This window comes from Mus caroli, chromosome 17, assembly GCF_900094665.2.
Source record: "Mus caroli chromosome 17, CAROLI_EIJ_v1.1, whole genome shotgun sequence".
NCBI lineage: Eukaryota > Metazoa > Chordata > Mammalia > Rodentia > Muridae > Mus > Mus caroli.
The window spans coordinates 33,840,704-33,865,631 of record NC_034586.1 but is presented as its reverse complement, the minus strand read 5'-3'; the positions used below and the strand labels follow the sequence as shown (position 1 = coordinate 33,865,631).

The 24,928-nt window shown below is 47.6% G+C and overlaps 3 protein-coding genes across 8 annotated transcripts in view; 1 reads left to right on the top strand and 2 right to left on the bottom strand.

Annotated features, from left to right (window-relative positions):
* Trim10 (tripartite motif containing 10) overlaps positions 1-3,677 on the bottom strand; it is a 10,568-nt gene extending 6,891 nt beyond the window's left edge. The window contains exons 1-3 of the mRNA XM_021149175.1: positions 2,944-3,677; positions 1,451-1,546; positions 636-866 (exon numbers count right to left, since the gene is read on the bottom strand). Coding sequence (XP_021004834.1) covers positions 636-866; positions 1,451-1,546; positions 2,944-3,372 — 756 coding nt within the window. The 5' untranslated portion in view covers positions 3,373-3,677. The remainder of the gene's footprint in view (positions 1-635; positions 867-1,450; positions 1,547-2,943) is intronic.
* Positions 3,678-6,106: 2,429 nt separating this feature from the next.
* LOC110283719 (E3 ubiquitin-protein ligase TRIM39) overlaps positions 6,107-24,928 on the top strand; it is a 529,744-nt gene continuing 510,922 nt past the window's right edge. The window contains exons 1-7 of one of the 3 annotated variants that reach the window (XM_021149173.2): positions 6,107-6,581; positions 6,913-7,008; positions 8,184-8,414; positions 9,101-9,123; positions 10,517-10,632; positions 11,053-11,085; positions 11,913-12,716. In XM_021149173.2, coding sequence (XP_021004832.1) covers positions 6,216-6,581; positions 6,913-7,008; positions 8,184-8,414; positions 9,101-9,123; positions 10,517-10,632; positions 11,053-11,085; positions 11,913-11,926 — 879 coding nt within the window. In that variant the 5' untranslated portion in view covers positions 6,107-6,215 and the 3' untranslated portion in view covers positions 11,927-12,716. Of the gene's footprint in view, positions 6,582-6,912; positions 7,009-8,183; positions 8,415-9,100; positions 9,124-10,516; positions 10,633-11,052; positions 11,086-11,826; positions 12,717-24,928 lie in introns of those variants that run through there. The other 2 variants (XM_021149174.1, XM_021149170.2) reach the window with 2 other exon arrangements.
* The window catches only part of Trim26 (tripartite motif containing 26), a 22,565-nt gene continuing 11,702 nt past the window's right edge, over positions 14,066-24,928 (bottom strand). For 2 of the 4 annotated variants that reach the window (XM_021149164.1, XM_021149165.1), the window contains exons 3-10: positions 22,408-22,880; positions 22,214-22,309; positions 20,797-21,027; positions 19,197-19,214; positions 17,239-17,261; positions 16,692-16,807; positions 16,443-16,475; positions 14,066-16,064 (exon numbers count right to left, since the gene is read on the bottom strand). In XM_021149164.1, coding sequence (XP_021004823.1) covers positions 15,382-16,064; positions 16,443-16,475; positions 16,692-16,807; positions 17,239-17,261; positions 19,197-19,214; positions 20,797-21,027; positions 22,214-22,309; positions 22,408-22,845 — 1,638 coding nt within the window. In that variant the 5' untranslated portion in view covers positions 22,846-22,880 and the 3' untranslated portion in view covers positions 14,066-15,381. The remainder of the gene's footprint in view (positions 16,065-16,442; positions 16,476-16,691; positions 16,808-17,238; positions 17,262-19,196; positions 19,215-20,796; positions 21,028-22,213; positions 22,310-22,407; positions 22,881-24,928) is intronic. The other 2 variants (XM_021149166.1, XM_021149167.1) reach the window with 2 other exon arrangements.

Sequence of the window (24,928 nt, the reverse complement as noted above, 5' to 3'; positions counted from 1 at the left end):
AGAGAGAGAGAGAGAGAGAGAGAGAGAGAGAGTGAGAGAGAGAGAATTAGGTTCTAGTTTTTCTCTCCCACTTTTGTTATGACCATAAAACCCAAAATACTGCCATATTCCCAGCCTTGGACATTAGGACCAGAACCCAGACCTTTGTTTCATGGGCAGAGTTGATGATACGACCTACTTCTCCCAGCTATAGGCAAAAGTGAGCAAGTTCTACACGAAAGTCTCTTATTTCCCAGTACCCAGTGCATCTCCCTAAATCATGCTCCCGGACCCCCAATAACTCTCCTCCAGTTGAAGGAAGTGCTACAGTCTAGGAAGAACTTCCTGGCCAACGGAGGGGAAAGTTTTGCTTTGGAGGCAGCACCTGGCAGTTGTTTGCACAGTGTGTGATACTTCTCAGGAGCAACCTCCACCTCCTTTTACTGTCATATCCTCATTTCCTCTCCATTCTATGGAGGGCAGGAAGGAGAGACCAAGACTAGAGAGCACAGTGACCAGGCAGCTCTTGGGGAAGCACAGATTACAATCCAACCCCCTGTCCCCATGCCCCACCTCCAGCTGCAGTGCCTAACCGTGTATGTCAAGGAGGTACCAATTAGGCAATAATTCCAGAGACCCGAGAGGCCAGGCCTCACCGTCAGGAGCCCCCTGGCTGGCCGCTTGTTCTTCTCCTCCAGCTCCTCAATCAGGGTGCTGAACCGGCAGATCTCCCCAGTGGCCAGGGAATCAAACTCTTCCTGCTGCTTCAAGATGTCCCCATCTAACCCCTCCAGTTGTGCTAAGAGGGCAGTCTGCTGTTGCTGCAGGAACTGGCTCAGATGCGCAAACTGTGAGATCACCTGTTGCCTCTTGGTGGCCACCTGAGTCTGAGAAGGGAAGATGAGAGCCAAGGAGAACATTTTACTCTCCCCCACATCGAGATCTTCTCCCATCTTTTCCTCCTCTTCCTGTGGCATCTCATCCATCCTTTCTGCCCTTTCCTTATAAATTCCCACTTCCCTCTTGATCTATACCCACACCTCCCAAGGTTAGGCAGTAAAATCAGAACCCCCTACTCCTGCCTGCTCCTCAGCCCCCATAAGGATGTGAAGCTATGTTCTTTCTGCTCGTCACTCCATTTCTGGGAGCGACACAGCCCACCATTGCCTCCCTATCACCACTGTAGCTTCTAAAAGGGGCTCAGAGAAGACCCCAGAGATGCCTGGCCTCTTGCCCTGCACACTGTACATACCACCAGGCTGTTAGAGGCAGGATCACACTAATTCCTGCACTGATTTGATAAGGAAATGAACCTTAATCTCCATTTTTACAGGTGAGGAAGTCAAAGTTAAGAATCGATGGAAGAAATAATATCAAAGACAAGATTCAGATTCAGAGACCTTCACGTCTCTGCTCTGTGGGCCTTAGACTCTGGGAGAAGGAGCTGGGCCTGGGGAGGGTGGAGACGTACCAGGAGCACCTGTATTCTTTTGTTTTCTCTTGACTGGGTTTCTTGAATCTCTTCTCTCTCTTTCCTTAGACACACGAGACACTTCTGTATTTGTTCCTGGGTAGAAGGAGCATGAACTATTAAGATGCAGAAAGTAACTGTAAAGGGATGTCCCTCCCTTCTATGTGTGGAAGCAAAGTGCCCTGGGGATGAGTGTGAACCCCAGCACCTTGAGAGACTCAGGGTCTTCGTTCTTGTTCTCATTTTGAGGCTGGATCTCATGTAGTGCAGGCTTACCTCAAACTCAGGATCTTCTTGCCTCAGTTTTGCAAACAGTAGGACCATAGATGAGCACCACCAGACCTGGCCTTGAGTCTTATTACTCTTGCTTTGTGTCCTAGAGATTTTGAGCAGGGTTTCCCCCATTCTCATCTACCGTCAAAGGTCAGGACTTTGCTTCTCCTTTGAGCCCTTCTCTGGGTTAAACAGCTACCTGCTTTTGCATCTGCCAAGTATTACCTATGATCTGAGCTCCACATGTTCTTAGCTGGAACTGAAATTATGTCACCCAGAGGAAATACATGCAAACGTCTCCCTTTTTACTAGAACCAATAATCTACAAATGATACACAAAGTGAGAAGAAATTTAGATACAAAAATAATTGATGCCCAGTTTTATAAATTGTTCTAGAATAGAGTTAGGAACAAGCAAACACATAAATATCTATGTGTGTGTGTGTGTGTGTGTGTGTTTAGAAATACATACAGACAAGCTGGGGATGTAGCTCAGTTATTAGAGCGCTTGCTTAGCATGTAAGAAGCCCTGGACTGCTAACCCTGCATCAAACGAGTGGGGCAGCATATGCCTATAATCCCTTCATCCAGGGGGTAGAACTAGAAGAATCAGAAATTCAAGGTCATCCTAGGCTATATAATTAGTCTGAGGCAAGCTGGTCTCACTATGAAAAGATCACTAATAAATTGCTACATCATACATACAAATGCCTGCTCATAACAAAATATGATATAAAAGCAACTAAGACCAGTAATGCACTCACTTAATGAAAAATAAAAAAGTATATGCCACAAATATTCACCCAAACAGCCCATTCACAACAGGAACATTGAGTTACACGCTTCAAACAGAACACACTCAGACCATCCCTCCACAAACCAGGCGTTCACTCTTGTACATAAACAAGCACTGTCATTCCCTAAAATCCAAACTTCAAGCACACTTAACTGATACGGGACACACACAGGTTTGATGGTTCATCCGTTCAGAAAGGATTTACTATGGTCTACAAGGAAACAACATAGAACTCTTAATTATAACTCCGTGCTTCTCTGTGCTTCAGTACGTGCCTGGGTGATCAAATAAGGTAAAAAAATTTGGAGTCCGGATACTCCTTCCAGCCCAGAATCCACACCACCTTTCTACTTTCCTTAGTCCAATCCAGCTCTCTCAAGGGTGCCCCAGAGCCCCTTCCTACCCTGTAGGGATCCTCTCCTACCCTGTAGGGACCTGCTGCGTCCTCCAGGAAGCGCACAGTGTGAGACCCATGCTGTCCAGTTTCACGGCATACCACACACAACTGTGCCTCATCCTCCTCGCAAAAGAAGTAGATTTTCTCCCCGTGTTCCGGACAGGCATCCTCCACCTCCAGGCCTCGCGTGGACGCCAGCTGAAGGCGCTCGATGTTCTCCACCACATTGGCCAGCTGCCAGTTAGGCCGGAAGCTCCCTGGGCGGAAGGGCTCTTTGCAGAGCGGGCAGCTGAGGGACTCCTCCGATTCTGGACCTGGGATCTCGCAGTAGCGAGTGAGGCAGCCACGACAGAAGTTGTGGCCACAGTCAATGGTGACTGGCTCCCTCAGGGTGCCTTGGCAGATGGGGCAGTTGACCTCATCTGCCAGGCTAGTCACAGAAGGAGCTGAGGCCATGTCAATCCTACCAGGCCTTCTGACTCTGGAAGTCACCGTCTCTGCTCACCCTCCACACCCACATCAGGCCTGAACACCAACATAGTCACACACACTGGGACAAGGGGCCCAGTTACATCTCTGGCACCAGAGCCCCTTGTCCTGCTCTCCCAGGAGCAGACACACTCCTGCCAACAGCATAGGTGAAGAAATAGAGGAGGAAGGCCCAGGGGCTCAAAGCACCATAAGTTAACTCTCTGGACCAGTTCCCATGGCCTGGAGCTCACTGCAACTTTCTGTCCACCCGAAGCTGCTCACAGTCTCTCAGCAGACCACTGTTGAAAGAGATCTTTCCTTCAGGGGCAGGGAGGAGCCTGACTCACTGCTACTGCCACCCCAGCTCTTAAACATAGCCACCTGTCTCCAGGGAGATTGGAGGTATCAGCCAGTACAAGGCTAGTGGGCAGGGGAGTGTGGGGACTCAGATAAGGCTCTTGAGCTGGGGTGTGCACAGCACAAGGAACTGTGGCGATGCCTCCATGGTCCTATAACAGGCTTTAAAAGAGGGCTGAGAGAAAAAAAAAAAAAAACGTATGAGGGAGGAAAAATAGAGCCAGCATTATTTATTTATTTATTTATTTATTTATTTATTTATTTATTTCCATGACTACATTATCTCCCACTGATAGACGGAAGCGCTTTAAACAGTTTATTTATTCCACCTTGGCTTTATCACATCCTGCTGTTTGGACCTCCATTTTGCAAGCTCCTCCAGGTTCCCTCCAGTCATCCAAGGGGAACCAACAGAGTGCAGGTGACTGTGATCTCTCTGCAAGTCAAAGCTATGTGTCTTCCAGGAGATGCAGTCTACCAGAAACCCAAAGGGCAAACAGACATGGTGGCACATGTCTGTGATCGCAGGACCTGTTATCCAGAGATGGGAGAATCAGGAGTTCTCAAGACCAGCCTCTGCTTGCGTAGCAGCTTGGAGGCCAGCCTGAGCTACGTGAAATGTGTCTTGAGGAAAAAAACAATCAGTGAAAGTCACAGATATGCAATGTGAATGTTTCTGGTTGCCAATGTGAGCTGGGCCCCAATGGAACAGAATTATAAAGGGACATTATTGGGAAACAGGGTATTTTGAATACTGACAGTAAACTCACTAATAGATTGTGAAAGTTCTTTAAATTATATAGTTTTTATTATTATTGTGTATATGTGTGCATGTGTATGTGTGTGTGCATGTGTATGTGGTATGTGTGTGTGCATGTGTGTATGTGCATGTGTTTGTGTGTGGGTGTATATTTGTGTTTGTGTATGTGTGTATGTGTGTGTGTGTGTGTGGGCACTCGTATCCTGGCATAAATGTAGAAATCAAAGGACAACTTTGTGGAGTGAGTTCTTGCCTTCAACCATGTTGGTCCCGGGGCTAGAACTCAGGTCTTTGGCTTGGCAGCAGTAGCTTTTACCTGATGCGGCATCACACCGGCCCATGTTAAATTTTTTAATGACACTGTGGTTGTGTGGATGACTTTCTCACTCTGAGGAGATATATGTTGTATTTATGGAAGAGAGAGCAGATGGCCCAATACTTACAAAAGTCAAAAATGCACAAAGGCATTCATGCCAATATTTCTTCACAGTATCAATAAATTTGAATGTTTCTCATAATAAGAGTGAGAAAAATATTACAAGACAAAAAGAGAGAAAGTAAATATTAGTAGTATATTTAAGTTAGTCCAATGTTTCCAAAATATTTTTGAGCACAAAGTCAACATGAAATACTAGCAACATATCACATGTCTCTGTAGTGATGTGAAATCTTTTATACAAACAGCACATCTCAGCCAGGGCTGACCACAAATAATTAGACAGCTGTTCTAAGGATGCATTGTCAAGTGGGAAGGTAGGGCAGGAAGAAGGGGTGTGTGAAACATGAAAATAGGTGGAATAAAAAGGCCTGGTGAGCAGGAGGGTCTGGCTTTGTCCACAGGACAGGGGAATGCCTAGGGACCCTGTCAGCTTGTCCACAGGGCAGGTGAATGTCTAGGGATTCTATCAGCTTGTCCACAGAGCAGATGAATGTCTAGGGACCCTGGCAGCTTGTCCACAGGGCAGGAGAATGCCCAGGGACCCTGGCAGCTTGATCTCTGACTCAGTTTTTGGGAAGAGCTGGAATCCAAACACCTCAATGCCTTCTGCCTTGTGGCTGTCAAACTCTCTGATCCTTAGAAATCCTCTTTGCCTTTCAATTTGTATCTCTTTCTCCACATTTGTCCCAATGAGTTGTTATTAAATTGGTTGTTCTGGAGTAATTTCTTGGGGTGGTGGTGGTGGTGAGTGCATATTGCCAGATGGAGAGGAACGTGCATTTGGGCTCGAAATTTGAGGTCAGTCTCAACATCACAGGCTAGACTTTGATGCTACTGCCAGCCTCCTAGCCTGAACTCTGGCTCTCACCTGCTCAGCGTGACAGTAAGCGGCTCCTCCCCAACGGCCTCACCCCTCTGTAGCCAAGAGATTCCAGGAAACCCCATTTCCAAGTGACCTTATGATGCAATACGCTGCTCCCCACCCAAGGGACCGAAGGCGACAAGAGTGGCGAGCTAGGTCACCCGCCTGCCCCTGGGAAACGCTGGGTAGTCAAGACGCCCTGGAGTTTGGACCTGCTTAGCTGCTGGGTTCTGGGCGTGGCTGAGGCGCAGCCAGGTGACCTCGCTGAGCTGACATTCCTGCCTTTCTTTCAGCCTCCGATTCCTTTGCTTCTGTGACAGTGACGCACTTAAAAGTGACTCAGTTTCAGGGAAAGGAAATTGGAGTGGACCGAGTCAAAAGACTGTGGACAGGCAGGGGAAGGCACGGTGATGCCCTCAACCCGGTCCCTGCGGGGACTTCACCAAGTAGCCTGTCCTGTCTGCACCCGGCCTTTGCAGGATGCGGTGACCACAGCCTGCGGACACACTGTCTGCCTACTCTGCCTCCCGCGCACCCCAATGGGAGCCCAGCTTCTGTGCCCTCTCTGTCAGGGGGCAGAAGAGGAGAAAATCCAGGCCGCAGTAGCCCCGGTGTCCCTAGGTCCCCTGAGCGAGACCTACTGTGAAGAGCACGGAGAGAAGATCTATTTCTTCTGTAAGACAGACGCGGAGCTACTCTGCGTGTTCTGCAGGGAGGGCCCCGCCCACCAGGCACACGCTGTGGGGTTCCTGGATGAAGCCATCCAGCCCTACAGGGTAAGGATCTGAGGCGCTGCTTCGTGGGGGCAGGATGGTGACCTGATGTGGGTGAGTGAAGGAAAAGGAATAGAGATTTGCTATCTAAAATCCTCTCAGTCCTCCTCTTTGCTCCAGGTTTCCCTGCGGGCACATACACCTTACCACACACTTTCTATCTCCATAGTGCCACCCAACCCAATTCTTGCCCTAGATGGTGATACAATGAAGGTCAAGGATTAGGACTCTTGTCAGTTTGAATCTCTCAGCCTCAGTGGTGTGTCCACAACATAGCACACAGTATTTGCCAGTGGGATTATTCACCAACCCTCTGCTTTCTTCTTTCTGACAGGATCGTCTCAGGAGTCGGTTAGAAGCTCTACGAATAGAGAGGGACAAGATAGAAGATAGGAAATGTCAAGAAGACCAGAAGCTCCAGGAGGTTCTGGTAAAGATCACACACACACACACACACACACACACACACACACACACACACACACACCTATGGCTGTCTGTTCCTTTGTTCTAGTTTGTTTGTTTAGGTACAGAGTCTCATGTAGCTCAAACTGGCCTCAAAGTCACTACTTAGTGGATTCTATTTTCTCTGCCCCCACAGGTGCTGGGATTACAGGCATGTGCCACCATCCTAACATTTTGGGTAGCTAGCTCAGTATGAACAGTGGTTGCGTAGAATACATGGAGCCCTGCATTCAATACTCAGCACTGAATAGGAGTGTTCTATTATTCCAGCACTTGGGTGATGGAGTTAAGAGCATCAAAAGCTCAGTGTCAGCTTTGACTTCATTGTGAATTGAGTTTGAGGCCAGCCTAGGACACATAAGACATGGACATGTATCTCAAGAAAAGAAATAAATTAGAACAGTTATTCAGGAGTCTAAAGAAGATATAGTAGTTAGTTTTGTGTGGTTAGTTTTGTTGTTGTTTTTGTTTGTTTGCCTAATTGACTCAAGCAAGGGTCATCTGGGAAGAGGGAACCCTTCCTAAACGAGGAATTGAAAACAAAAATCAGCCGAGAAAAACATTTCTTTCAGATTGGCTGTATGTGGTAAGTCTGTGAGACGTTGTGATTATTGATTTGGGAGCATCCAGCCTACACTGGGTCCGTGGTCCTGACTATCTAAGCAAGCAGGCTGAGCATGCCACGGAGAACCTGCTGTTTCTTCACAGCCTCTGCCTCTAGGTTCCTGTTTGAGTTCCTCCTCTGGGTTCTCTCAATGATGCACTGAGATGTGAAAGTATAAAATGAAATAAATCCTTTCTTCCTCAACTTGGTTTTTGTCAATGTTCTATCATAGCACAGAGAAGAAAACTAAAACAGTAGACTATTATAGCTATGAAAGGATTTTTTTTTTTAAGTTAAGTGTGACTCTAAAGAGTTCCATATGATATTGCTACAATCTCTAGCTAAGACAACAGCTCAGAGCTCATCATCTGCAAGTTTATCTTGGGATCTATCTCTTTCTACCATTGTATTATTTAAAGAAATGAGTCCTTGAAATGGCTTACTCTTGTCTCTTAATCAGTAAGTACACAGATGATCCTTATGGGAGCCAGTTCTGAGCCTCCCTCTCCCCGACCCCACCCCTGATATCCTTACAGATGCAGGTTGAAAGCAAAAAGCATCAGGTAGAAGCTGCTTTTGAAAGGCTGAAGCGGGAGCTTGTGGACCAGAGATGCCTCCTGCTGAACAGGCTGGAGGAACTAGAACGGCAGATCTGCAAGGAGAGGGAAGAGTACATCAGCAAAGTCTCCCAAGAGGTCGAGTGGCTGAGTACCCAGGTTGAGGAGCTAGAGGAGAAGTGTCAGCAACCAGCAAGTGAGCTTCTGCAAGTAAGAGACTCCACAATTCTACCACCTAGCGCGACTGCAGAGGGTTAAACAGGAAGCAGGTGCTGGAAGGTGCTGGGGATTACATTGATTGAGAAGGTGTGTGTGTGTGTGGGGGTCTGCTTTTTATGACTCAAAAGACTAGAGAACTTCCCAAGGCATGCATGAGGATTATGCAAAGATGGCCATCATCAGACCATCTTGAGTTTGGTGTTGTCAGCTCCTCCCACTTTGTCACTTGGGTGACTCTCTTAGTTTCTCTAAGCATGGGATGATTGTTTCAGGGAGAGGTAAGCCATGTAAGGAATAACCCATGTGTGGTGCTGAGCATGGTCCCTGAGAAACAGGAAGAGCACCATCAATAGCCTTGTGTGGTTACCAGAATCCTGCCCCACATCGGTGCCAACTTTGAATTCAGACTGGTCTCTGCTCTTTATCATTTCTTAATCACTTGGGGGTGGGAGGCGTGGCGGGCAGAACAACCAGAGCAAAGGAACTGGCTGGCTGCAGAGACCTACCTACTTTAGTCAGGAAAAAAGAAGAGAGCAGTGAAATGCACACTAAGTAATTAAGAGGCTCCAGCACTCTGGGTAGGAGTTTTTAGCTGATATTAAGACAGAAAGAGCTAGAGTCCCTGATGGGAAAAGCCATGTGGAAATTAAGTACATGTTTTTGTGTTTCTTTTGTAGGATGCCAGACTCAATCAGAACAGGTAAGGCCCTCCCCAGTTCTGCCTCCTTTATGTGCATCTTATGACACAGCAATCCATCTGGACCCTTGTGGATGGTTCCAGAAAATACTGATGGATACACAGGTCACTCCCTCTCTTACTATCAACTCGAACTCAGTAAAATGATGAGTTGAACTTGGTCATCGTGGCTCATGCCTTTAGTCCCAGCACTTGGGAAACTAAGGCAGAGAGGCACTATATGTTCGAGGCAAATCTGGGCTACAGAGTGCGAGCCTACTTCAAAATAAACAACTAAATAACTAATAAAAATAAATTTACTGGTTTTGGTTGACCAACACCAATTCCGTTGGTTTTTGAGATGTGACCCTCAAAGCAAAGTTACATATAACAGTCATGGGTTTAGAATGGTCCAGAAATTTTTAAAAAATTATTTGTATTTTATGTGTATGGGTGTTTTGCTAACAAATATGCTTATGCACCGTATGTATGGCTGGTGCCAGAGGAAAACAGAGGAGGCAGGGAGATGCCCTGGAACTGGAATTACAGATGATTGTGAGCCACCATGTAGATACTGGATACTGAACTGTGGTGTCTGACATGACCAGTTCCCAGAAGTATCTTTAATCCATGAAATATACTTAGTATTTTAGTATCTGAAAATTCTAAAGCCATTTAAAAGTGTCTCCAAACATGCTTCTCGACGAGCGTTAGGATTAAAGTCAAGAAGCATGTGGTGGGAATTGTGTGATAGAGCATCTGAGAGAGAAGGGCCTATACAAAGTCACACAGACAGAGTAATGAGGACCGCAAAGGGACCAGAATCTCCCTCTGCCCAGCAATTTTCCCATTGTACAAACCAGCACACAGATAGAAAGAAGCAGGGCTGTTTCTCCATTTCTCTCTAGAGGTAGAGAGGGGTGATGGCCTCTGCCCCTTTCTGCTGGAAGAGACTCAAGCTCCAGTTGCTCAGGAGGAAGTTAAAATTAGCTCCTCCTGCATCTAATGAAAAGTCCATCATTTCGGAAACCATTCTTACCTACAGATGGTAAATCAATTATCCTGAATCTAATTTTTATAGCAGATACTAAGATCATCATCCTTCAGTCCATCTTTTCCCTGTGTCCGTCTCCCAAGTATTACTTTTGAAGGCTGGAGGGATGGCTAAGCATAATTAAAAAACTGATTGTAGCTTTTCCAGCGGACTGCAGTTGGGATTCCTAGCTCCCAGATGAAGCTGCCCACAATAAACTTAACTTCAGCTCTAAGGCATCTGAAACACTCCTCTGACCTCTTACGGAAGACATACACTCACACACACACACACACACACACACATACACACATATATATGCACATAGATAAAATGAAGTATTTTATTTTGGGAATTTAAGTTTGACTTCCAACTTGTCTGCAGGTACGAGATGAAGACTTTCGTGAGCCCAGAGGCCATTTCCTCTGATCTTGTCAAGAAGATCCGAAACCTCCACAGGAAAATACTTAGCCTCCCAATGATGATGAGGACATTTTCAGGTAAAGGGGTTCAGGATCCCATTAGGTGTTCTACCTTCCACCTGTCTCCATCTTTCCTCAACTTCAATACCTGGTTCTAGTAGGACATGCCTGTAATGCCAACTCAGGGAGACTGAGGCAGGAGGATCTTAAGTTTCAGGCCAGCTTGGACTACATAGTGAAACCCAAACAAAAATAAGCAAACCGCTTGGGTTAAGCATCTTTTCTCCTCATAGGTTCCCACAAGACCTCACTCTACTCAGGTTATAGTTCCCCAGATTGTGGTCTTCCCTGTCCAAGGATAGAGGCACTGGAGGTCCAGGAAGGTGAAGCACACTTCTCTTGTATCCCTGTCCTCATGCTCTAGCCAGGACACCCTCCCCTTGGGAGTATCTGTAGGAGATATTAAGTCTCACAGATCTTTGTTTCTGCTTTCTTCAGAAAACTTGATGCAGCATTTGGAGACAGATTCAGGTAATCAGCAAGGACTCTGGAGGTCGGGGTTTCCCCTGATACCCATTCCACCCATGGCCACAAACAGCAATGGGATGTGCTTACCTGAACCCTGACTGCTGGGGGTCTTGGGTCTATTAACCCTTTTCTTCCCACCATTGCTCCTATACTATAAATCCATTTGAGCATTTAATGAATGTATGCAAGGACCTCTGCACAGTACCTGACACACAGTGACTGGTAAATATTCTCAGTTACGTGTAGACATTCATCCATAATATGTATTAAGCCCCTACCTTTGTCCAGAATTATGCTAGATTCTCTGTAGATTTGAAATACTGTCTATTAAAAACCTAGCTTTTGCTGGGCATGGTGGCACATACAGTTACAACCCCAGCAGTTGAGTGATAGAGGCAATCAGACTGCCACAGGTTTGAGGTCAGCCTGGGCTACAAAGACCCTTTCTGGGGGCAGGATGTAGGGAGGGGCTGGGTTCTAAGGATGTATTAATAACTTCCTGCTAGAGCTTGCTTGCCTACCCCATAAAGCCCTAGTGCCACAAAACAGGGACCAGGGGAGAAAAGAGCAAAAATATTTACTTTCAAAGTGGAGCTTAATTGTTCCCACAAGCACTTGTCTGTTCTTATATTGATCCCTCCTTCTCTAACGTACTGTAGAAACTTTACCCACACACCTGGTTAAAATGCAAGCTCTTGTTTGGGTAGCCTAGGGCAGGGGCCAAGATTTTGTGTTTCTTAACAGGCTCCTAGGTACTGTGCTGCTGCTATTCTGGCCACTTCACTTTAAGAAACAAATCCTCAGACACAGCTGTCACTCCTGTCCTTCAGAAACAGAAGCCTAGGAAGCAGGCAGCCTGGATGGATGCTGCTCCATCCTGAAGCAGGGAAGAGGTGTCACTCTGGACCCACAGACCACATCCCCAAGTCCAGTCCTCTCTGTAATCGCCACTTGAGTGGCAGCTGCATCATGAGAATGGTCCCCAAAGTGTCCAAGCTGAGGGGACGGCAGGACCTGGGCACTGAGGACAGTGTCTGGACCATACTTTTGCTCCAACTGGCCAGCACCCAACTGCCATGCAAAAGGAGACACAGCTGTCCTGCGCAGCTGTGTAGATGTGACCAGGTGTGGGAGAGACCTGGCAAATGTCCCACACCAAGGCTTCAGTCACCATCTTTTTCTAACCCTATCCCACCTGGAAAGTAAGTTCCTCTGCCTGCCTTTGACAGACTAAGGTGGAGCCAGGGAAATGTGGCAGACACACCAGCACCCTGGAACCCAGCTCTGTCCCTAGCATTCAAATGGGAATCTCGTGTAGCAACTCCTTTCAATCCTGTTCCTGGACACGGTGATCTCTCTGAATGGAGAGCCAGCAGACAGGAAGGCATTGCCCTAGACACCAGCAAAGCTGAGTCAATGGGATTTGGAAGGTAAACAAACAAAAAGCTGTAAAAGCTTCACAATGACCACTGTACGGTAACCAGGAACCTGTGACTTGTACTAATTTATGACTTTTGGACACAAAGCTGGAGATGCTACAGGGCTTCATCAACAACTCTGGGCGGACCCCAAAGCCCCTTCAGCTCATTTATCTACGTTTTGAGAGGATGTTTTAATAAAATATGTAACCTTTGTGTTTTGTGTCTAATCTGTTTATTGTGGCAACTTATAAGGATGGGCAAGATTCTAGTTTCAGTGTTTAAGGCCTCTGAATGATCAGGTGTTAAAGGACTGGTCAGAAGGGTGGAATGGCTAGGAGGTGGCGTCTTTGGGTCTCTAGCATATGCTCTGGAAGGGGACTGTGGGGGCCTGGTTCGTTCTGTTTCCTGGCTGATGAGATGTGTGACTGTGCTGTCAAGCACACCTGCCAGGATAGGTTACCATGACAGAAGCTAAAAGCATAGAGACCGATGATCAAGGACTGTACCTTCAGAACCATGAGCCTACACAAACCTTTTTCTAGGTTGCCCCAGGTATTTTAAAAAGTTTTTACCCCTCCTAGGTGTGACAGTATAAGTCTTTAAATCTCACCCAGTGAGTCTGAGGCAGGCCATGTTTACATAGTGAGATCCTGTCCAGTCCTTTAATTGTATGTATGTATGTATGTATGTATGTATGTATGTATGTATGTATGTGCTTCATAAGTGCTAGTACAAGGAATAAGGATACAGGTAAGGTTCCTAAACCCATCTGTAAAACAGAAACAGGCCACTGAGAAATATCATTAGGCAGAGAGCCCCAAGGGAATTCTGAAAATCAGGAGCTTAAGGCAGTAGAACAATTCTGACATTCTGAAAGAAAAACAATTTTGAAGAATCCCTTAAGTGTATGAGTGAGATAAACATTTCCAGATACTGAAGGCTTTAAAACTTCCAAACTCACCTCAGAAGTTATTAAATGTGTGACAAAACCACAGTTAAGTTAGGAGAGGAGACACAGGGTTCAGATATAGGACCAGGGCTTGGGATGCCACCTGGGGGAGTGCTTGCCTAGGATGCGAGAAACCCTGGGTTCAGTCTCCAGCACTATATAAACCAGGCATAGGCAGTGGTGGCACACACCTTTAATCCCAGCACTTGGGAGGCAGAGGCAGGCGGATTTCTGAGTACGAGGCCAGCCTGGTCTACAGAGTGAGTTCCAGGACAGCCAAGGCTACACAGAGAAACCCTGTCTTGAAAAACAAAACATAACAAAAACAAAACCCAAAAACAAAACAAAAACAACAAAAAACCAAAACAGGCATAGTGGCACCTACCTGAAATCTCAGCCCTTAGAAGGTAGAGACAGGAAGCTTAAGGTCATCTGCAGCTACATGAGACTTAGGCTAGCTGGGCTACAGGCCTCAGAGGGAAAAGATCCAGAACTCCCAGTTTAATGCCAAAAGGGGGATTTAAAAGCTGTCTACAGAGAGACCAATCAATGGCTCAGGTTCAAGTTCACTCTAGTAGGCATCAAGATAAAAATAAAGACAGCACCAGATGACTGTCTTGAAATTTCTGACCACTGAGAAAAATGTGTAGTTTATTTAGTAATAAAGACACAGGAAATGAAGGAGAAGGGAGAGAAGATGATTAACTCTAGAACAAAGAGTGGTGAGGGAGCCACTGTGTAGGTACTAGTGACTCAGGCAGCATGTGATGCATACGAAGTGTTCAGTCTCGAGACGCTGTGGTGACTCCGAGGCCACCAAGATCCAGTGTCTGGGAACAGTCTGTTCAAGAGCCAAGAGGAGCTAACACTTGCACGGGCAGAAGAAATCTGGAATGTTTAAGGATAAAAAGGGGGGCATCATTTTGGCTAAGCAGGGGCTCGTGTTCAACTACGGGCACCAGCTGGGTCAGCAGGGCGATACTGCAGGCCCTTTCTCCATAGTAAGACCTAGGACAGAGGTTCTCTAGATTCCTCTTGGCCCTCTCTCCCCTTCCCCAGTCCATCTCCTTCCTAGGAAAGTGAATCTGGACACTCCATAGTGTCAGCAACGAGGTCTTGACCTCCTGGCCAAGAGCGAGCTGTTCGGGTTGTTTTTAAACACTCCTTTCACAGGACTACTCTGCAGAGGTAATTTATTGATCACAGTCACTATCTGGGTCATAGTGCCTAGATGCTTTCTGAAACACAGATGTCCCTGGGGAGTCCTACCTACTCAGGTCTGGGTTTGAGGCTAGGAGGTGACTCTACCAGCACTCCAGGACACAAACTTACACGACCTTGGAAACTTCTGTGGGTCTTGACTATATCCATTCTTGCATCTTTGTGTATTTAACTCTTGTGGGGTAAGGAAAAGTGATTTTAAGACACCAGGAAAGGTAGGCAACAGGGTGGTTTTGGGCACGGGGAAACTCAACTTTGAGGACAGCAAAACAGCTTCAGATGTGATTGAAAGTCTACCTGTGGGCACTGGCTAACAAGTGAACCAGAAAATGCTGCTGCCAAGGCCCTGCTCAACAGAGAACACAGGGACAAGACAAATGGGTGTGTTCAGGAAAGAGGGAGTCATTTGGTTTTCAGAGCAGGAAACTTCAGAGGAAATGAGAAGCTGAGTAAGATATATGGATAGGGTGACAGTGTTGAGAGAAACTTTGGCCGTGGCAGTGGGGAGATGGGTGGCAATGGATGTGATGTCCCTCCCTCTCCTCCTCCTAGTGCTCTGGCCAGGAACCTTCCTCCATTATAGTTTTGGAAACCCAGGGAAGGGAAGTTTCCATGGGTGTGGGATCCAGGTAATCTTTCTTCGTCTCAGAGTCCTGGACTCTCAGAGAAGTAAAGTTTCTGTAGGGTGACCCAGGCGGGTTCTGGAGTTCAGGGTCTCAGCAGAAGGCGTGTTCCTGGCCACTTGAGCCACAGGAAGGGAACCAGGCGCCGGGTGAAGGTGGTCGTGAAGGTATAGATGAGTTCCTGGGACTCTGCATTGGTGAATGTCACAGTGCCCCCTTCATAATCCAGGGCGATGCCCACTCTCCGGGGCCGCAGCACCGGGAAGAGCTGGGCCTCTGGGCTCGTGTTGGCCCAGATACCTGAGGGGGAGAGCCGAAGGGCCCACACACCATCTTCTGGTCGCAGGGAGAGGTCCCCTTTCCTCTTCACAGAGTCTTTGGCCACTCCCACCATGCAGCTTTCCTGAACTTCTTCTTCTTCTTCCTCTTCCTCCTCTTCCTCTTCCCCCAGTGATTCGTCTTCTTCATCTGTTTCCCAGTCTTCGTATCCGTCCCCATAGCCAACCTCCTCGTCTTCTTCCTCCTCTTCCCCTTCTTCTTCCTCCTCCCCCTCTTCTTCATCCTCTGACCAGCCTTCTCTCTCCAACTCTACTTCCCAGTATACCTTTCCCCACGTGAAGCCCTTGCTGCCCAACACTCCTGGCTCACAGTCAAACTGCTGGGGGAGCAGGCAGTCACTCTGGTATTGGCCAATATAGGTCACGCACTTCCAGTCCTCTGATAGATGTAGGTATCCACTGGCCGACTGTGGGTCCAGGGTGACGCTTACTATGGGACAAGGGAGGAAGTAACAGTGTCAGTGGTGGGCTGGGAAGGAGTGACTAGTCTCCACAGTATCTGCCTCACTGAGCAGTTCTATATCTTCCCGAGCACTCTTTATATCATTGTCTCTGTGAACTGTGTCCCTGAGGTACTTGCTACACACAGCATAGATGATCTCTGGCCTCGGGCTGCCACTGCTGTTTGCTCTCATAAGGTCTCATAAGAAGGACCTTATGGTATGTGACCTGTGACCTCAAAGGCTCAGCAATACTGCAGACTACACGGGAGACTGATCTGAAATAACGTAAGGGGGTGGGGCCACCTGTGGGCAATTCCAGTGAGGATTCCACAGGGTAAAATGGGAACAACCTTCTGTTCACTTACCTGTCTTATACTCCAAGTCTCTCAGCAGCTTGCCTATGGAGAAAAAAAATAAAGATAGAAATGACTTGCAGACCCAGAGAACTCATTTCTTACTTGGAACAAGGCTCTACTGGAGATCCCAAGGATAAAAGATACAGAAGCCAGAGCTCCTTGGAAGGCTGAGATGGGAGACTATGGTGGGGAGAAGCCAGGAAACCTCCCAGTGTGGCCGAGCCTGACCCCCGGTCTGGTGCTTTTCCCAGTGCTTACCCTGGAACTGCCTCAGGCCTCGCTGCAGAGAAAGAAGTTTATCTGAGAATTCTCCTGCCTTCCTTTTAACCATGTGAGGGATGGCTTTCCCAATCCAGAACTTCTTCCGTGGGTACCTGAGAGAGTGATAGACACAAACACCTGTCACTTGGCTCTTCTTGCTTTTCTGCCAGTGTTCATGACAATTACAAGGCAAGCAGGGAAGGTCTCATTATCCCTAATCAAGGACAGAAAAACTGGCAAAGACACTATGTGAACCAGGATATAAGACTGCCAGAAGATTTCACAAGTGAGCGGACTCTCTGCCAAGTCAGGCTTTTACTCTCTTGCTGTGCTCAGGTGAAGGCCGTGAGCCCAGTTGGACTCTGGAGATCGTGTTGGGAGACAACAATATCTAATCATCAAAGATTGCCCTCTTTCTTAAAAGCCATGGGATGAAGCAAGGGCTGCTGTGCAGTTGGCACCCTACACTCCTACTACTATGTGGACCATAGCCATAGAAGTGGGAAGGAAGAAGAATGATGAAGATGAGCAAGTGAACTCTTACTTGTTGGCGAAGTCCTTGGTGTCCTGCAAGGGAAGAAAACAGAGGCACCAAAGTGAATTAAGTAAAACTGCATCTACACAGTCAGTACCATGCAACAGGCAGGCACACACAGTGTCTACAGTTAGTACCATATTAACAGGCAGGTACACACAGCCTACACAGTTAGTACCATATTAACAGGCAGGTACACACAGCCTACACAGTTAGTACCATATTAACAGGCAGGCACACACTGCATCTATGGGCAACACTATATAACAGGCAGGCACATACAGTCTACACAGCCAGTACCATATAAGAGGCAGGTACACACTGAGTCTACACAATTAGTACCATGTAACAGACAGGCACACAAAAGCAAACAAAGCACTCATGGCTCCCTCCCTTAGAGAACTGACGGTCGAGTGGAACATTAAATAAAATAAAAGACACCGGGCTAGAGAGATGGCTCAGTGGTTAAGAGCACTGGCTGCTCTTCCAGAGGACCTGGGTTTGATTACAGGCTCCCACATGGCAACTCACTACCATCTATCTATAACTCCAGTTCTAGGAAACCCAGTGCCACCTTCTGGCTTCCACAGGCACCAGCATGCAAGTGGTGTACGGACATACATTCAGGTAGAAACATCCATACATATAAAATAAACAACACAATTAATATAAGGTCAGAAACGACCAGAGGTGACACTTAATGTCCAAGGAAACACTTAAGTTCAGGTTTGAAGAATGAGAAAGCCCTAGCTGGTATAGATGGGTAAGAACTGGGGAAGGGCTTAGTCAGGGCCAACTTATACCAGGCAGGACAGGGTAACAGTGATTTTTAATCCACATACAGTCGAATAAAAAGCAAGTATTCCCCAGTACCCACCCTTTACTCCCCACTTTTTAAACATTTGTGTGTGCATATGTGTGGTATAACTTAATGTATGTGGAGATCAAAGGACAACTCCCCCGCCCCACCCCCTCTTTTTTTTTTGGTTTTTCGAGACAGGGTTTCTCTGTGTAGCCCTGGCTGTCCTGGAACTCACTCTGTAGACCAGGCTGGCCTCGAACTCAGAAATCCGCCTGCCTCTGCCTCCCAAGTGCTGGGATTAAAGGCGTACGCCACCATGCCCAGCTTCCCCTTCTTTATACTAAACTATCTACGCTCTAGTCTGACATGTTACTAGTCAAGAAATCACAGTTCCCACATACCCTACAACAAGTCTGGTCACGTGACCAAATTACAATGGGATGCAGGAAGGAAAAAAACAAAAACAAAAAAACCCACCAAACAAACCCAAGACTTCTCAGTCTTGTTCTTTAAAAAAAAAAATGCTTTCTAGTTCCTTTCTTCTCATTGGCTGATGTTTGAACACATCGATGAGCCCAACTCAAAGTGCATGGAGGAGAACAATTTTCCCAAGACTAGACAGACAGCTAGAAATAAGCCAGCTCCCAGATGACCTCGAGATCCTCACCTCTGACCTGCTGCAGAGACAGAAAGGAACTTCTGCTCTGTATGGACTACTAAGCTCTAAGCTGCAACTAGCTGAAACCCAGTCACCCACCAGGCTGCTCCTTCGGGAATGGTGGCAGGAGGCAATAGGAACAGGGGAGGAAGGTCATCCTGGAGGTCGCTTGTGGACCAGGGATATGGAAATGGCAGCAGGGGGCACAAGAGAGAACCTGAGCATCCCATGACTGCTTTGGAGCAAGGATCCGAGGAAAAACCCCTTGTGCAGAAGGAAGACAGTGGTGCTGTCTGCATGAAAGGAAGACAAGTGCCAAGGTCAGAGAGGGCGGGCGCATCTTGTGAGAGGATTCTTTGGAGAGTCTGAAACCTCCACAGTTCTGTGTTGACCGATTTGCTGCTTCTTTTCACTCATTCCACAAACCTTTGCTTAGTGATTCCTTGTGCCAGGCAGGGACTGGTCTAGAAGCTAGAGGTAGCAATAAAAAAGAAGAAAAATCCCTACCTGTGTAGTGCAGACATCCTAGCAGAGGGAAGCAGACAAGAGAGTAAAAATATCAATATGAAAATGATTACTATCACCACAGCATGTCAGTAAGTGATGGGCGCTACAAAAGTCAGTAGGGTGAAGGGGGTTGGGGCAGAGGGCAGGCTGGCTCTGTAGAGAGGTGCAATTTGGAAAACAAAACGCAATTGTCCAACCATGGCTGTTGAGGACTGTCCCAGAAGCTTCAGGAGCTTTGCTCCAGCGAAACCTGAATATAGACAAAATCTGCTGACGCCAGCATTCTGGGTAGTGGTTTTAAGTGGATTTCTCTCCTCAGCACTCCTCATCATGGCAGCTTCCGAGGCAGAGCCCTCAGGCACAGACAGGGGCCTCGGTAGAGTAGCTACTCCCAGGGTTGATCAGGGACAGACACACTGCTGACAAACCCTGGCACTCTCAGCTGCTCCACTCACAACTCACATGCACATGTGGAAGGGCTGGCTGCTGGGAAAGTCTGATGCGCCCCTTGAAGGGGAAGAAAGAAACGGGGTGAGGGAGAGGAGACAAGTGACCCAGAGGCTGATAAAAAAATAAATCTAGGGAAGAGGCAATGCCTGGAGCTAAGGAGGGAGCCCCTGAGGGATACTGGACAAGAGAGAAGAGTCCAAAGCCTGGGGGGGGGGGGTAGATATCAGCTTTGAGTTGGACCTCATTCCTAATCTGCCCCAGGGTGCCTCTTACACGTGGCTCAATCTGCTGCAAAGAGAGGCCTCCTGATGATGCAGCCTGTGGTTGGGACTAGCACAGACATCTCTTCTCTCCTGGCTATCACTGTGCCCTGCCACTGGTCTGGAACCCTAGAGACCTTTGTGTGTCTTCTGATGGCAGAAAGGTTCATTTCTGATGTCAAACCAGGGGGGTCAGAGGAAACCAGCATATGGCCCTTCTCCTGGTTTATACGGAGGGAAGGTCCGGCCCTCCCCTTTTGGGTAGAATGCTAAGGGTGAAGAGGCTTGTCAGTGGAACGGAACAGCCTGCTCTCGCTTTGTGTCCCGAGGTACCCCTCGGTCACCGTTCTCCAGGTTGATGATGCTCTATGGTCCAGAGGAAACCTCTCATCTATCTTTCTTCACTTGCCTTCCATGCACCTTGGATCCTGACAGCCACAGCTCAGCCCATCTCTAGAACCATGTAAGGCACCTATCAAATAAGCGCCTGCCTTAGTTGGGCGTGGGGGTGCACATCTATAACCCCAGCACTCAGAAGGTTGAGACAGGAATGCCTTTAATCTGAGGACAGATGGGATGACACAGTAAGACTGTCTCAAAAACAACAAATATCTGCCTTGTTACCTAGAAGGCTCAATGGAGGTCTCATGCTGAGGAAGGACAGCAAAGACCTTCAGTTCTATGGCCCTTTAAACATCTCTAGATGCTTTCTGTAGATGATGATTATTGTTCTAAAGCAATGCCACATTAATGTCTAAGCTCATGTAGACTGGGTAAGACTCGCATACCCATATTTTACACAGTTAAACTGAGAGCCTAAGAGGAAGAATTTCTTCAAAGGCCATAGAACAGTGGTACCTGTCTCCCACTTGGGCCAAGACGACTCTCACCTGCATCAGCTCTGCAGCTGGCTGTCGTGCCTTGCCCTCCAGCTCGGAGATGACCAGAGTCAACCGGTCAAGCTCACTGACACCCCGGGTCTTGAACTTCTCCCTGCCCTCAGTGAGGAGCTGCTCCAGGGTGGCCAGCTGGTCTAGCAGGTGCTGCTCCCGCTTCTTTAGAAACTGGTGGCCCTGCTTAAATTCCGCCACAATGTACTGCCTCTGCTCCTGCAGCTTTGTCTGTAAGGTAGGGGACAGGGTGTTTGTCTGTGATACCTCTAGGAACTGTGATACCTGCTCAATCCTCTGGGGACTCTGGCTTGTGAATCCTAGACCTTCGGTAGGAGTTGTCACTGGGATGCTCCTGCTTCACCCGCTTCTCCTTGAGACTTGTCAAAGAGTCTATTCCCTTCACTGTCCTCAAAGCTGACTCTGCCTGACTGCTCTGTCACTATCTGTTCTAGGTGACCAGTAAGTCTTGGGACAAAGAAAGGGAGCCTGTGTATCCCATTACTGACATAATGTCACCCTTCTCAATGATAATACGAGCTGTCTCTTTCAGGGAGCTCTGTTTGAGGGATAAAGTCCAAACTCAGTCAGCCCCTCTTCAATACCCCCATTACTCTTTATATATTGTGTACCCAAGTGGGACTCCACTCTGCTTCTTTGGTGAGGCTGCAATGTGTGTCCTCAGGGAACACATCCTGTCCTGTAGGCTGGAACTGCCTGAGTCCCCAACCCCTCTCGGTAAGTGAGGGTGCCCGTGTACACCAGGATCTAGAGGTACTTTGTGGACCTGAGCTCTCTCTAGCTTTATCTTCACAACCTGGCTAGACACTGCCAGGCGTGACCCCAGAATCTCTCCACTGCCCATTTTCCCAACACACACACTCCCCCAGAACTGGACCTCCCATATCAGCCGTCCCTCCTGACCTATCTAATCAAAAGTACACAATGTGCCACCAATCTTCTTAACTTCGAATAGTAGGCCTGAGTCTCACTAGGCAGCCTCAACAGAGCCTGCTCAGAGCTGCTCAGGCCCAGTTCCTTGTCCTTTTCTTCTTTGTCTCTACCCTGAAGCCAGCACACCCTCCCAAACACCCCCTGCTGCCCTCTACACAGGAAATCACACCTTCCCTCACTTTCAGAGAGCCCAGAGTCAGGTTCCCCAGTCCCCTCAGAGCATAGCCACTGCTGCCAGACAACCTGCCTATCAGATGAGAAATCAGGCCCAAAGTTTGAGACACACAGCAGGCCCAAAAGGACAGGGCAGGCCAACCTACCCCATCTCCTTGGTTAATTAATCCCCAGTTGGCCTAAAGCCAACCTACCAACCATACTTCCAAAGTACTCCTAGACACATTTCCCACCTGGCCAGCCCCTCCCTCAAACGCGTGAGCAACGCTCAGCTTGGATTTCCACGTACCAGTGCAGCCAGAATATCAGCTTCTCCCTTGGCTTGAAAGCCCTGAATTTTGTCTCTGTCTCTCCTTAGGGTGTTCAAGTGGTTCAAAATTTTCTCCTAAGGAAAGATAAGCAGTGGAGAGAAATGAGTGTCCTGAGCTGTGGCAGGAGGGACACCAGACAGAACTTTCCCTCGCAGGCCCTGGGAGGACTTACTCTGTGAGGCAGGGCAGCTTTCTCCACCAGGACTGCAGTGTGGGGGCGGTGCTCCCGGGACTCCCTGCACATCACACACAACAGTTTACCATCATCTTCACAGTAGTAGTGTAGCTTCTCCTGGTGCCGCTCACACAACTTCACGTCCTGTGGCTCTCGGGCGAGCTCTCCTGGCTGTCTGCCATTGTCCACCTTCAGCCGTTCAATGTTCTCTACCAGACTTGCTAGCTGCCACACGGGTCGGATGTTCTCCTTCTTAAAGGGCTTCTTGCAGAGCGGGCAGACAGGCCGGTTCCCCGATATGGGGCGGATATCACTTGTGCAGCTGCGACAGAAGACATGGCCACAGTCGATGGTCACCGGGTCCCTCAGGTAATCCAGGCAGATGGAGCAGGTCACCTCTTCCTCCAGGCTCCTCAAGGGGGCTGACACTGCCATTGCACCCTTAGCTTGGGGGTCTCTGTTCCTTAGACCTGAAATCAAGAGCAGCCTCAGCAATAGGAGGAAGAGTGATACGCGTGTGGGTTGCTCAAGCTAAGACCACAAGGGAAGCCAGGAAGGGAAGATTCCTCTGTGGCTGTCCTGGGCTATGCAGGTATGGTAGGTACACATACCTAGGTACACAGCTTAGCTGAGAAAAGATGTTCCTATCAATCTTTGCAGCTCTGGCCCTCTTCCTGCCCCTGTGACAACAGAAAGCTCACTTGAGTACTCTGAGTCTCAGCTTATCCATCCATAAAATGGGAGAAAGAGAGAAGCCTACAGGGGCTTCTGAACAGAATTCTTCTAAAAGAATTCTGTTAGAAACCCTAGGCATAGGCCTGGTTCATAGAAAGAGATCCAGGAGAGAACCCAAAGCCCTGGCTCCTCAACCACTGGTTGAGATCCAAGAGCTGAAACTGAAAGCAGTCTCAAGAATGCAGGGTCCTGCCCCACCCCGTAAGGTACACAATGCCTACATTGGGCAGGGAGGTGGCTGTGCTATGGACACGGAGGAAGGTAACCATGCAGCATTTTGTAATGCTGGAACAGTAACACTATCACTGACATTTACCATGGGAGTCCATCAGCGGAGCTTAGTGGACTCTGCTAATGGTGATAGTAAATACATAGACATAAAACTGCAGCCTATACATACACCACAAGGAAAAGACATACAGTGCTGATTCCTTATAAGATCTGATATGAAAATATATAAGAGTGCTCTGCAGGTGAGGAGTTATGCTGCTGAGAATATGAACCAAAAACACCCTTGGTTTAGACATGTGTGACTTTTCAAAAGATGTAATGAACAATAATAATAATAATAATAATAATAAAAAGCACATATACCAACTTGGAATGAAATTGAGCTGGCAAATGAAGAAGTAACAAGCCCCCAGAATGTCGTAAGAAGTGTTAAAGGGTGTCTGATCTAACCTCTTGGTTTGCTCTTAAGGAAAACCCAGTGTTCTCAATTTAACACACTGCTGAGTTTGAAAATAGGAAAGGAAATGAAACTGTGGGGTGCCTGTGGGCCAGAAGCTCTGGCAGAATAGCCTGGAAGTTTAAAAGCCAGGCCAGCTTCTTGTTGTTTTTGTTTTCGTGCTGGAGAGAAGCAAGTAGTTCTAAGGGCAGAACTTATAATTTCTTAGGATAGAGCTCAGCTACTATTCCTCTCTCTCATAAAATAGCCTTCACCACTAGCCCGCCCCCCCAACACCCCCCCCCCCCCCGCATTAAACAAGCTCACACTGGATCCCGTGGGTCTTTAGATTTAAGTTGAATAAAAGCTCCTATGTACAGTACAGTATATCAGAGCCAACATTTCAGGGCTTACAGAAGATCCCTGGCTAATACCTGGAGCAGAGTTAGCAGATTAGATTCTAAGGCATACCTCCGAGAGCACCTGACCAGTGTTGTTTAGAATCATCCGAGATCCTCAGGGATCAAGGCAGTGGGGAGAAAATATAAGCCTTCTGCAACTGCCAATGTAACAATAAAATTGTCATCCACAGACACCAGAGCCATTAGGTGAAAGGTTTGGAGTAGACCCTACAATGCCACAGTGGATTATTTCCTAATGTGCCTGGAGGAAGGAGAGAGCCAGTGTTCACCTAGACTACGTAACCAAGCCAGCCAGTCTGGCACAGGTCTCCTGAGGAGGAACCATGTGAGTTAAGCACCATCACGTGAGGCTAGAGAGATGGCCCAGAAGTTAAGAGCACTGGCTGCTCTTCCAGAGGACCAAGGTTCCATATTCCTAGCACCCGCACAGCAGCCCACAACTGGCTATAACTCCAGTTCTTCTGGTCTCTTCAGACATGTGACACACAGACAAACGTGCAGGCATTTAAAATAATCCCCCTCATACACACAAAGAAATAAAAAAAAAATCAAAACAAACACTATCACCTATGAAGTTTATTTTCCAAAAATGTTTGACTTGATTGAACTTCACAAAAACTTTAGATTTAGCTTTCAGTTTATGGAAAACATAAGCAATTAAAACACACACACACACACACACACACACACACAC